Source organism: Podarcis pityusensis, assembly GCF_964106645.2.
Source record: "Podarcis pityusensis genome assembly, chromosome: 15".
NCBI classification, from domain to species: Eukaryota; Metazoa; Chordata; class Lepidosauria; order Squamata; family Lacertidae; genus Podarcis; species Podarcis pityusensis.
The window spans coordinates 34,604,812-34,618,391 of NC_138040.1; the positions used below are offsets into that span (position 1 = coordinate 34,604,812).

The window sequence follows — 13,580 nt, forward strand, 5'->3', positions numbered from 1 at the left end:
ATTTCTTCTTGCTTCCATTTCTGGGCCAACGGATGGTGCTGTTTTGATTCATAATTTTACTTCTAGAGCTTACCTGCCTCGTCTTCCCCCATTTTACTTCCCTCTGTTGGTCTTTGGGCAGGTGTTCAGAACCAGCTCTCCATGATGAATCATGGCATAGCAGGAATCAGCCTCTTCATCGGACTCAAAGGTTCCAAGGAAGAACTGGGATTTGAAGCTAAGAACTACTACATCTACCGACACAGCGACTTCAGTGAAGCGTAAGGTGTAACTTTGCTACTGAACCAGCTAAGAGTTAGGGGAAATTTGAAATTTATTTGACCACAGCGATATGGAGTGAAGAGAACCTTCTCTCAACTTTTGGGTCATATAGCCGAAATTGTAGAAGTTATATCCAAGATGGCATCACCCTTGGCTCATCCTTCAGTATGCATGAAACCAGTGCTTTTTTTCTTTTAAAAAAATGTTTAGGGGTACTCTCATTTTCCTCATATTGAAATGCTGCCCCTCAATGAGGCCAAACTTAGAATCACAAAATGTTTAGGGGTATGCGTACCTCTGCGTCCCTCCAGGAAAAAAAGCACTGCATGAAATCAAAATGACCTAGGAGTTTCCTAATGAGGAAATGAACATTTGGGGACTTTTTATTTGGGGGGGGCAAAGGAATAAAGTGACCCAAGGAGGGGTAGGTAGTGAGAGAAGTCTGTCAGTGGACTAATAATAATAATAATAATAATAAATTTTATTTATACCCCGCCCTCCCTGGCCAGAGCCGGGCTCAGGGCGGCTAACACCAATAAAATCACAGTAAAAACATAATAAGGGGGAAAGCGAGGGAGGGGAAACCCAATTTAAAATACAGGTTAAAATGCAATTTAAAACGTAGCCCCATTTTAAAAATAGCCGATAAATCAAGACCATAAGGGGAGGGAAAACATAAGGGTCAGACCAAGTCCAATGCAAAGGCCAGGCGGAACAGCTCTGTCCGTCACCCAGTTGAATCGATTAGCAGGAGACAAAAGAAAATGCTTCTTCATTTATTGGATAGCTAAACTATGGAATTAATCAGGCAACAATGTGGTGGTGTGGCCGCTAACTTTTTAGAAGGTCGTTTTTTCTGATAGATCTTTTTCAATAACCTCTAAGTGGCTTTTGGCTGTTGCAGCTAAAGGGAGCCGCCATCTTCAGAGGTATTATAGCAGTGAATACCAGTTGCTTGAGGGCAACAGCAAGTGAGATCTGTTGCCTTCATGCCTTGCTGGTTGGTTTTTGGGAGGTATCTGACTGCCACCATGGGAAACAGAAAGCAGGACTAGAGGGACTTTTAAAAAAAATCTAGGAAGGGTCTTCTCATCTCTGATTTTCCACCCCCACACACTGCTGGCTAACATAGGTTTTGCAAAATTATATGAATTTAAGGTTAAAGTACTGAGAGCCTTAAATCTTCTAGGACAGACATCCCCAAACTCTGCCCTCCAGATGTTTTGGAACTACAATTCCCATCATCCCTGACCACTGGTCCTGTTAGCTAGGGATGAGGGGAGTTGTAGTCCCAAAACATCTGGAGGGCCAAGTTTGGGGATGCCTGTTCTAGGAGGTAATAATATAAAATAAATAGCATGATTATAAATGATAATAGCACTAAAATTAATGATACAATATCAAGTTTCAGTTTCCAAATAATAATACTAGAATTGCCGAATCACGCTAAACAGATAGCCAAATCTTATGAAGTGTCTCATTCCCAGAATTTATAAACCAGGACCATTTTTCTACAAACTTGCTTGTTTGTACCCTATCTCGACTTCTTGGGGAGGAGGTAATGTCAGTTTAACTGGCTCACTTTGCATATCATGACAAATCATAGCTAGTTGTTTGTTTGCCATTAATGTGGAGATCCATCATGCTTCACTCCTTCCCTCAGACCAGCAGGATTGGTCAGCCAAGAACAGCCTTGGCATTATGGTTTGCCATCATTTGTGAAAGCTGCCTTTGAGAGTGTTATTTTATTTGTTCATATATACAACTCATAACTGTATACAAATGCAAATTAGATACTTGCCAGTAGTTGATCAATAACGTTCACTTAGCAGCCACATTTTAGCTCCCTTGGCTACTCTGTCCATAGCTCCTTGTCTTTGTTCTTGTCTGTAGAAAAAGCACCTGAAATGATCTTGCACAATGGCTTTATGGAGTGGGCCTTTATGGAGATGCAGAACTAAACTCTGGCACTCTAAATTCTAATTCTCTTGACTGTATTTGGACTGGGTGGATCTGAACTGAATTTTCAAAACTTTCTCCTGGTTCAACACATTTTTTATTTATTTTTAACTGGCTGTGAAAATGGTATATCTGAATTGGTAAGCAGAAGTGCTCTGACATGTTTCCTCCTGGAGCCTGGTACAGTTTTGTTTTTTCTATGCTTACACTCCAAAGGAATGTAGCTTTCATCGCAGCACAGCATGCTTTTTCCCAAAGGCATTCTGAGAGATCTGCATTGGCTCCCAGTACGTTTCCGAGCACAATTCAAAGTGTTGGTGCTGACCTTTAAAGCCCTAACCAGCCTCGGTCCTGTATACCTGAAGGAGCGTCTCCACCCCCATCATTCAGCCCGGACACTGAGATCCAGCGCTGATGGCCTTCTGGCGGTTCCCTCATTGCGAGAAGTGAGGTTACAGGGAACCAGGCAGAGGGCCTTCTCGGTAGTGGCGCCCACCCTGTGGAACGCCCTCCCTTCAGATGTGAAAGAAATAAGCAGCTATCCTATCTTTAAAAGACACCTGAAGGCAGCCCTGTTCAGGGAAGTTTTTAATATTTAATGCTGTACTGTTTTTTAACACTTGATTGGGAGCTGCCCAGAGTGGCTGGGGAAACTCAGCCAGGTGGGCGGGGTATAAATAAATTATTATTATTATTATTATTATTATTATTATTATACAACAGTGTACACTGCCCCCACCCGGCTTTCCCTTGTGGGAGACTGGAGAGAAGGCTTAAAAATTTAGGCCAGCCAAAAAGTTATAAGCCGCAGAAATTGTAGACACTTTCAACTCTCTCAAGCTTTTCCCCGTCTCCAGCATTAATAGTATAGTTTGATAATTTGTACACATTATGAAGTCAAAGTTCAGAGTAAGTCTTCTTTCTTGATAGGTTCGTTCGTTACTTTAATTGTTCAAGAGAAACCGCTCCAGAGAATATCCCCTTGCTATACATTGGTTCTCCATCGGCTAAGGACCCCCTCTGGGAGAAGAGATACCCAGGTATGGGTGTTGTTTGAACCAGCAATGCAACATCGTGTTTCTTAAGGGGTGGGAGGAAATGGAGAAGAGCCAGCAGGGGGGGCTTTGTAGCCCAGAGTTGGGCAACCTGTTGCCCTAAATCTATGTGCAAATCTTAGCCTGGAATTCTGGAATAGCCTGGAATGAAAGGAGGAGGGAAGGAAAAGAGAAAAAGGGTCCCCACCTGCTTTGGCTTGTGGTCCTGCCCACCACTTGGTTAAGAACTCACCCACTGCCCCCAATAGATGATCCCCAGTGGGGGGGGGAGTTCTCTTCCCTTGACACCCTACCACTACCCCGAACTACCATAGATGACAGAATCTTGGAAACCCAGAGAGCAATCTAAAGGATAGTGAATCTTAGGATCCAGATTCATGCTGGGCCCATGACTCACTTTGTTAAAGGGTTTGGATTTGATGTAGGGTGATGGGCTTGAGACGTGATCATGAATGGGCTGGTATACCAGATCAGGGAAACAAGATGTCATCGTCACAGAGGCCAGATACCAGACTGAACAGTTGGGCCACTGAGTGAGGACAATACAGTTTGTTCAGATAGCCAAACCAGACTAGGAGGAAGAACTTTATATGCCTCTCCATTGGGCTGCAACGTCAGATAGCCAATTTCAGGCCAGCTGACAGTATTCAGGTCAATACAGCTTGGGTCGCTGGCCAAAGGCCCTAGAGTGCTGATGGTTGTATGAGATGAGGCGTCATAGAATGCCCAGGTTTGTGAAATGTGCGCCCTCGACACCTGACAAATCTTCTGCAATAATCTGGGGTGGTAAGATGTCCCTTTGTGGCAACCACATCACTAATGAAACGCTTTGTGCCCTTTTCATTATAGGCAAGTCCACTCTAATTGTCCTGGCAGTTGCAAAATATGAATGGTTTGAGGAATGGAAGGAGGAAAAGGTTACTAAGAGGGGAGCGGAGTATGAGGCCTTCAAAAACTGTTTTGTGGACAACATAATGGAAACGGTTCTGAAATTTTACCCTCAAATAAAAGATAAGGTAAGGGCACTCCTTGTCTTGCACCATCAGTTGTGCAAACAGCAGCAAAGAAGGAGCTTTTCAGCTCTCTTTAAATAATTTCTAGCATGGTGTTTTAAAAATTGTTTGCACATGTTACCGGAAAAATCCGAGGGCTCCCTTGGACAAAACAAAGACACCAACCAGGATAACTTGGAGCAAAACAGCAGCCTGTAGGCTTGGCCTTTATTGAACTGTTGCAACAGGGTGTTCCCCTCACTTGCAGGAGAGAGGAAAAGACCCAGAAAGATGGTGTGCAAGACCTTATAAAAACTTTTGAAATTCCCACCCTGTAGATCAAGCCCACCCCCAGAAACATCATGCATACATTACAGAAAGGAGGGGTTGACATCATGCATACATTACAGAAAGGAGGGGTTGAGGTGGTAACCTGAGTGTCCTGTCACCTGGCTGGTTCCTCCTTCCCCCCTGCCCATGAGTCACTTCCAGGAGACAAAGGGGAGTTGGCAGTTTCCTGCCCCCAGAGGGAAGATCTGATCATTGTCCTTTGTTTCAGTCCATGCTGAATCCACTCCCATATGCAAGTTCTTTGTGATCTTGATGGTCTTCTGTCTAGGACCATCAGGGTTGGCATAGCAACTGGGCAGGGCTCCTGTGGATGTGCTGGGATGGTGAAGGGATTATGGCTGACCAGAACCAAGCCACCCCCCTTTGATAGTCCTTGTCATATGGAGGAAAATAAAAATGGAACAGTGCAAATCCGATATATGGTTGATTTTTCTATGAATTTATAACAGAAGTGTGGCATATGTAGTGTGTGAGTGTGAGTGTGTGAAGTTTGTACAAACTGAATGATTGGGGTGGGGGGTTCCTGCTACACACATAAAGTCCTGGATTTGGCATAGCCTAAGGATAGTGCTGCTCCCATCCTTTTGAGGTCAGCTGAGGTTAGAGACATTACTGATAGCTTATTCAGCAAGCTCATAAGATCAGCTAGGGCTCAGGATGAGTGTCTCTGTCCTTTTGTTAGTCTCTTGGAAGCAAGGCCTGCCTTCTACTATTCATTATACTTTCTGTCTATCTGTTGCTTTCGCTCTCTCTGTTTCCATTTCCCTTCTTAATTTAAAGCCCCAGGGTTTCTTAAGGAGATGGTACAGTTCCCGAGATGTTCTGGCCCCAAACTGTGAACAGTTTGGGACCAGAACATCTCGACCAAGTTTAAAATACTGTAGCAGCAAGAAGATTGCAAAAGTCAAGATGGACTTGGAGCAAAACGTTGCAGTGTGGAAAGTTCCCATTCAGAGCACCAGCCAGCCATGCTGGTTTTGATGATATTCTTTATTTTATTCCACTTAACCCCTTCCCAACAGACAGGCAGCGATCCCACTGAGCATACTCCCTGTCTTCCCTGTGCTATCTTAAACCCTTTTAAAGGTTTCCCCTGATCCTACTGAATAAATAACAAGGAACCATTTTGATCTGTCTCTTTCTCTGAACAGATTGAGTATGTCTCTGCGGGAACTCCTCTCACCAATAAGCACTACATAGCTTCTGTCCAAGGAGAGATGTATGGTGCAGAGCACAGCATCTCCCGCCTCCAGGTGGAAGTCATGGCCACAATACGCCCTCAGACCCCTGTCCCAAACCTCTACCTAACAGGTAAATGCTACTTCCTTACCAATTCCAGCCTGCCACAACCCCTTCACCGTTAGGCTTATTTAACTTCTTTAGCCTGTCCCATCCCGAGTGCATAGAATAGATGGTGTTTCTGCACTAGTCTTGACTTTGGAAAATAAGGGTTGTCTACTCAGAGTAGGCCCATTGATGGGCAGGGTTAACCTAGGCTCATTAATGGCCACTCACCGGGTCCTGACAGTGGGCGACATTTGTGGCCTGGCACACAGCCCCGCCATCTTGGAGCCATGACGGAGAGCTGTGCTGTTGCTCCGTCCCCTGGGCTTGCCGCAGGGGCTTCTGGGTTCCCACCAAACCCAGGTGCTTTAAATCGGCCAATCCGCGGCAGGCCAGTGGGGGAGCTAGAGGTGCGGACCGGGCGAGCACAGACTTCGCCCCAGTCTGCTCCTTAGGCAGTACACCTGACTGGCTGGGGAATTAACATTGGTTGTGGGCTGTGAAGCAGGGCCTTCAGGACTGGTTGGCGGCCATCTGATTTTGTGGTTTCAGTTGTAGTTAGTCTTGGTGGTGAGATCACAAGTTCGCGGTCTTGGGTGGTGGTTTTAGACCTTGGGCAGAATCCTTTAGTCCATCATCCAATAATAAATGGGGTGTTGTGGTGATGCACCCCTCCTGTGGCAGTGATAACAGGGTCCCCATTAAAGGGGATAGTGAGGGGAGTCTATGGCCATGGGTGTTAGGTCACAGAACTCCCATCAGCAACTTGGAATGGGGGCCAGCTGTGTAAACACACATTTCGCAGTGTCACCATGACTAACCCTGTCTTGCCTCAGACCCCCACCGGAGGGCTGAGAGGGATACACGCCCAATGCCTAAGCCAAGATTTTCCTACATCTGAAATTAATAAAAGTAGTGTCCATTTTAATCCCAATTATGTGTCATGTGTTTTCATTGATGTGTGGTCTGGCTCCCAGGAGAGGGGGAGGTCTACTCTAATTGGAGCTTAGGAACAAAAACTACATTGGGGGCATTCACTTCCTCCAGCCTTTTTGCCCTAGAGGTGCAGATGAGTGAATGAACTGGGAAAGGAAGAATGGGAATTAACCCAAGCAGATATTGTTGACCGTTTCCCCTAAGCCACACCCACTTGCTCCACACATGACATGATGTGAATGAGGGAAGGACCAAGTAAAGATGCAACTGCAAAGGAACTACTGGGAGCCTTAAAGTGCCTGTGGGATTTGTTTTGCTCAGGAGCTGCCAGTCAGAAATATTGAGTTCAGCCAAACCCTGGTGCAGAGAGGGGCTTGCAGTAGGGGCTGAACTTAATTTCTCTAAATGTGAATCACCTGGTACCTGGTGCCTGACCTACCTATCAAAGTGGCCCACATAGAGTGGGAAAGCTATGGATGCAGCCACCAGGCTTGATCCAATTCCCCCACCCCTGATCTATAATGTACCCAAAGCCATTGCTTCTTTGTAGAAACAGTGTATGCTTGCTTCACAGTGTCCTTGCTTCACAGCAAAAGTACTTTGGTGAGTTTAAAGCAAGTAGCTTTCCTCTATGATTGCAGATGTAGCGATGCCATCTGTATACAGTGGTACCTCTGGTTGCGAACGGGATCCGTTCTGGAGATCCGGCTGCATCCCAAGGAATTCACAACCGGAGGTGCCGCTTCTGCGCATACACGTGGCGCGTAGAATGCTTCTGCACATGCGTGCGGGGCGAAACCCAGAAAAATACTTCCAGGTTTGCTGTGTTCGCATCCTGAAAGATATTGATACAGGCTAGTGCCATTGACACCTGTGCCACCTAGTTTAGAGGTTAAGCCAACTTTGTTTTCTTAGATTCAGACTGTCAATATCTCATACTTACAGTGCAGGGGACCTTGAGAGTTACAGCTTTATAACTTTATCTAATGCATTGATTACTCCCCCCCCCCATGAGTACAATTTTTAAAACCCCTCTTGTAAAGTTTGGAGACGCTTTCAGTCTGGAGGGACAATTTCACCCTAGTCCCTGGAATAGCAGGCAGCCACCCCCAAAGGTTAGATCTTGTTCTAACATTAAACTCGATTAGAAAAATAGAATGAACTAGGTCTTGGGGTGTCTGGGTTTCTTTTTAAAGATGCCTGATCTTTCTGTGTGTCCCTTTCTTAGCTTTTCCTACCGGCTACACAGGTGCCTTAAGGGGTTTCTGCAAGTGACCTTCTGCATAATATAACTCAGCAGCACTTTGGAGTACTGAGGTGCTCTCCCAAACATCATTCCTGGCTATTGACAAGAGGGGTGGTGATGAGGAGAAAGATAGACAAGAGTAAAGACTGATAAGAGGCAATTACAGTGGTACGTCTGGATACGAATGGGATCCGTTCTGGAGCCCCGTTCACATCCTGAAGTAAACGTAACACGCAACTGCACGTCTGCGTGTGTCACGTTTCACCGCTTCCGCGCATGCGTGTGATGTCCATTTGAGCGTCTGCGCATGCACGAGCGGCGAAACCCGGAAGTAACACGCTCCGTTACTTCTGGGTCACCGCGGAGCGCAACCCAAAAATACTTAACTTGAAGCTACTTTAACCCGAGGTATGACTGTGTGCCCATGCTCTCTGTCCGTAGAGCATGAGACTCTTAATCTCAGGGTTGTGGGTTAGAGCCCCACGTTGGGCAAAAGATTCCTGCATTGCAGGGGGTTGGACTAGATCACCCTCATGGTCCCTCCCAACTCTACAATTCTATGACTCCTCCTTGTCTTTTGTTTTTCCCTGCCAGGTCAGGATGTCTTTGTTGGTGGCTTTCCAGGAGCACTTCACGGAGCCATTGTCTGTGCTTCTGCTGTCCTGAAGCGTAATCTCTACATCGACATCATGTGGTTATATGGAAAAATCAAAGCCAACAGTGCCATGAAGAAAAACTGAGCCTTCAACCTCCACCTCAGAAAGAAAATTTGCTCCTCCTGCTATGTAGACTACCTGCTACCTGGTTTCTCCGTTTCCCCTCCAGGGGATGTCAGCAGGGACCAAAACTAGCCATATACCTTGGTTCATTATTGCAGAAAGTTCCGGTTCATGAGTGTCGCTGTGGAACAGGTTGCAGTTTAGTATGTAGGTCCATTAAGCCATTCTGATAGCTTTGTTGTGGCAGAAATAAGGACTCCGAGAGCCAGTGTGGTGTAGTGGTTAAGAGCGGTAGTCTCGTTATCCGGGGAACCGGGTTCGCGTCTCCGCTCCTCCACATGCAGCTGCTGGGTGACCTTGGGCCAGTCACACTTCTCTGAAGTCTCTCAGCCTCACTCACCTCACAGAGTGTTTGTTGTGGGGGAGGAAGGGAAAGGAGATTGTTAGCCGCTTTGAGACTCCTTCAGGTAGTGATAAAGCGGGATATCAAATCCAAACTCCTCCTCTTCTTCTTCTTCTTCTTCTTCTTCTTCTTCTTCTTCTTCTTCTTCTTCTTCTTCTTCTCTACCTTCCAAGCCCTCATGGGTCGGTTTTAAGCATCTTAGTGGTACCGTGGTACCCTAATTGGGGTGGCACTGGCAGGTACATGGGCTTTAATGCCAAGGAGAATTGCTGAAGCTACTAGAGCAGCGGTTCATAGTTCAACAACATCTGAGGACCCACAGGCTGAGAAAGGCTGTGCTAGAGGCACCATTCCCTATATTTTGGGTGACTGTCTGAGAATTTGTTGTCCCAGGTGATGTAGACCTGAATTGCCCTTTCTCTACAAGGAAGGGTTTCCCTATCAAGTACCATAACGCAGTGGTAGAAAGCATGTTTTAGATGCAGCGGGTTCCAGGTTGAGTTATTGGCATCCTCAGTTAAAGGATCTCAGGGAGCAAGAAAAGCATTTTCTTAAGACCCTAGGATGCTGCTGCTACTTGGTCAGAGCAGCTGGACCAATACATCTGACTTGTTTTTAAGGCAGCTTCGTATGTTCATGGTGCTAAAGACCAGGGTGCAGCGCTCTTACAAAATGGTACTGATGCATTCTATGCTACTTATGGGAGCAATATAGGTTAGATCACTTGTAGAGAAACAAGCCTAGAGAAAAGGTTAATACAAAACAGGTGATAGAAATGTAAACCAATTGCAGAAGTTTCCACAATTGCAGAAATATCCGCATTCACAGCTGCCACATGGAAGTGGAAGTAGATGCAACTCTCTCCATGTTCCATCTGGTTCATGTTCACACTTTTTCATGTCGTGGACATATGACAACGTGAGGAAAATAAACAGGCTTAACAGAGAAGAATGGGTGGCTTCAGTGCACTTGCTTCTATGAGGGGATAAAGCGCCTGGGGCACTGCACAGTGTAAACATGTAAGGGCCTGAAAATGTAGAGCTGTGTTCAGGCAGAGATGAAGCACAGCATTTTGTTTCCTCTCTCCTTCCTCTCTCCCCGCCCCAACACCTTGTTATTTTTTAAAATTAGGGTGGGTACAAATGTTCTGTTCCACTTGCAGTTGCCATCTGCTCACAAAACACCAATTTTTAAGCTTTGGGATAGAGGGTTGTGCGAGAAAAGTGAAAATTTAAACTCAAATACAGTGGTACCTTGGTTCTCAAACTTAATCTGTTCCGTAAGTCCGTTCCAAAACCAAAGCGTTCCAAAACCAAGGCGCGCTTTCCCATAGAAAGTAATGCAAAATGGATTAATCCGTTCCAGCCTTTTAAAAACAACCCCTAAAACAGCAATTTGACATGAATTTTACTATAATGAGACCATTGATCCATAAAATGAAAGCAATAAACAATGTACTGCAGTCACACAATGAATTCTGTAGCTGAACTGGGTTCCACACAGTCACAAAAACAAAAAAGAGAGTTGCAAAAACAGAAACTCAAAATAAATAGCAGAAACAGACAGACATAAGCATAACACTCAAAACGGAAGTGTGGCACTCAAATTGGAAGCGTAACACTCAAAACGGAGCACGTTCGGCTTCCAAAAAAAGTTCGCAAACCGGATCACTTACTTCCGGGTTTGCAATGTTTGGGTTCCAAGTTGTTTTGAGTACCAAGGCGTTTGAGAACCAAGGTACCATCTATGTGTTCCTCTGCTTAAGAATGCAAGGGAAGTCCTGCTTTTCAGCATTGTTTCCCACAGCAGCCAGCCCCATGCCTGTTGCCAGCAAGCTTGGTTCAGCTGAAACACTGAATATGCAAAATTATGTGTTTGTTTTAGCTTTTCTCTGAGCACTGAGTACAGCACTATAGCAAAGGAATCGGATAAAGCTGTAAGAATTCAAGCCAAGTGTCCTCCCACCAAGGGAAGCCCTTGTTGTGGTTCTCACCAAATGCCCTTCTCTCTCTCAGGCATTGTATGGGGAATTTTCCACAAAAGCAGGTGTGCATAATGAGCACATCCCTGGATGACATGAGTGCAAAAGCCCAATTACGCCCTGGAATTTTGACCAAATCTCATGCAAGCTGTTGTTGTTGAGTCATTTAGTTGTGTCTGACTCTTCATGACCCCATGAACCACTGTCTCCTGCAGTTTGGTCAAACACATGCTGGTAACTTCGAGAACACTGTGCAACCATCTTGTCCTCTGTCGTCCCCTTCTCCTTGTGCCCTCAAATCTTTCCCAACATCAGGGGCTTTTCCAGGGAGTCTTCTCTTCTCATGAGGTGGCCAAAGTATTGGAGCTTCAGGATCTGTCCTTCCAGTGAGCACTCAGGGCTGATTTCCTTAAGAATGGAGAGGTTTGATCTTCTTGCAGTCCATGGGACTCTCAAGAGTCTCCTCCAGCACCATAATTCAAAAGCATCAATTCTCATGCAAGTAGACATCCTTATTTAGTTATCGATGAACACGAAGAAAGAAACATCCTCCAGCAAACATATTCCACTGGTAATTGGACTAAATTTTGATTTTCCTGACTGGAAAACGTTTCCACCTTTTCCCACAACTGACAGCTCAGTCACCTGACAGCGAAGTCTGCTTGGCCGCTGACCCTTATGACTCAGCCACTTTCCAGTGGGGAAATTGTATTGTGATTTCTGTCCTTTTATCATTTAACATCCTTTCCTTTTGGTCAGTTTTGCTAGAGCTAAGGATGCAGAGGGAAGTTCCTTTGCACAATCAGAAGTCCTCTCACTAGCACATCTGTTTAGCTGGAAGGTGCCCATCATCTATGTTCAGGGCTGTAAAAATAACTTGCACATAACCAAGAATTCTGTTGCTGATCATAAAGAGCAAATGACTTGAGAAACTGGGGCAGATGATGTCAATGGCAAAGTCAATGCAATTTGTATGTTAGTTTAGGTAGAGAATATGCATGTCAGACTTTTATGGAAATGTACATGGTGCCCGATATATGTATTTATATAGAAATGTATTTTCCCCCCCCCCCTTTGATTTATGGTTTCATTGGTTTATGAAAACTAGATCGGTACTTTTTTCCCCTTGCTGTCCTTTTGTGGAGAGGGGCCATCACTCACAAGGCAGGACCATAGATCAGTGATAGGGAATGTGTTTTGCCTTCAGAAGGTTACAGGTTTGCCCCCTGGTATCTCTAGAAAGAAAGAATTCTTTCATATCACCAGCTATTTGAGAAAGCCATTTTCAATCAGAGATGGACAGTACTGGGCAAGATGCACTGGCAAAAAACCGTGTTAAATGTTTTGTCTCTTAGTTTTGTAGAATAATACACTTGATGTTTTACAGTATGTATTTTCTATAGAAAAATAGATATAACATGTGGACCAGCTCTGTGTCTCAGTCTTGCAATTGTTTTGAACTACTTTTTCTTTTTAAAAATGCATTTTTCTTCCATCGTGGAACACAAGCAGTGCCAGATTTACATATAAGCTAAACAAGCTATAGCTTAGGGCCCCACTTTCTTGGGGGCCCCCAAAAAATCTAAAGGGAAAAAACTGGATGTACATTTCCAAAATATAAGATAAAAAAATACAATAAATCCTACATACAGTTAGAGCTTAATAATTATTTCACTATTAATATACTTCTTCTTAATTGTATTTCACTGTTAATATAGTAAAGGTAAAGGGACCCCTGACCATTAGGTCCAGTCTTGGCCGACTCTGGGGTTGCGGCACTCATCTCGCTTTACTGGCCGAGGGAGCCGGCGTACAGCTTCCAAGTCATGTGGCCAGCATGACTAAGCCGCTTCTGGCAAACCAGAGCAGCACACGGAAACGCTGTTTACCTTCCCACCGGAGCGGTACCTATTTATCTACTTGCACTTCGACGTGCTTTCGAACTGCTAGGTGGGCAGGTGCAGGGACCGAGCAACGGGAGCTCACCCCGTCGCGGGGATTCGTACCACCGACCTTCTGATCGGCAAGTCCTAGGCTCTGTGGTTTAACCCACAGCGCCACACACATCCACTGTTAATATACTACTTCTTAATTGTATTTCAGTTCAACAATTACTTTGATGAAATACATATTTTGTTATGTGCAAATGGCTTGAGACACCTATTAGGTCCATAAATTACCATATAGCATATATTCAACGCAAAAAACAGCAACAATTTGTTGTTGACAAAGGACAACTAGACAACTGGACAACTGGACATATAAAGGGCCCCATTCCTTCAGTAGCTTAGGGCCTCGTTGAACCTAAATCCGGCAATGAACACAAGGCAGGGCACTCTGACCGGACTCTGACCTACTTTAGGTGCAACAAGATGGTGGCTTCGTGTGTCTTT

The 13,580-nt window shown here is 45.0% G+C and overlaps 1 protein-coding gene across 2 annotated transcripts in view; it reads left to right on the forward strand.

Moving 5' to 3' along the window:
• Window positions 1-12,607, forward strand: part of LOC308463762 (all-trans-retinol 13,14-reductase-like) — a 35,541-nt gene extending 22,934 nt beyond the window's left edge. The window contains exons 7-11 of one of the 2 annotated variants that reach the window (XM_080982443.1): window positions 122-260; window positions 3,151-3,260; window positions 4,125-4,291; window positions 5,770-5,929; window positions 8,679-12,607. In XM_080982443.1, the coding sequence (XP_080838569.1) occupies window positions 122-260; window positions 3,151-3,260; window positions 4,125-4,291; window positions 5,770-5,929; window positions 8,679-8,824 (722 nt within the window). In that variant the 3' untranslated portion in view covers window positions 8,825-12,607. The remainder of the gene's footprint in view (window positions 1-121; window positions 261-3,150; window positions 3,261-4,124; window positions 4,292-5,769; window positions 5,930-8,678) is intronic. The other variant, XM_080982444.1, reaches the window with a different exon arrangement.
• Window positions 12,608-13,580: the final 973 nt, after the last annotated feature.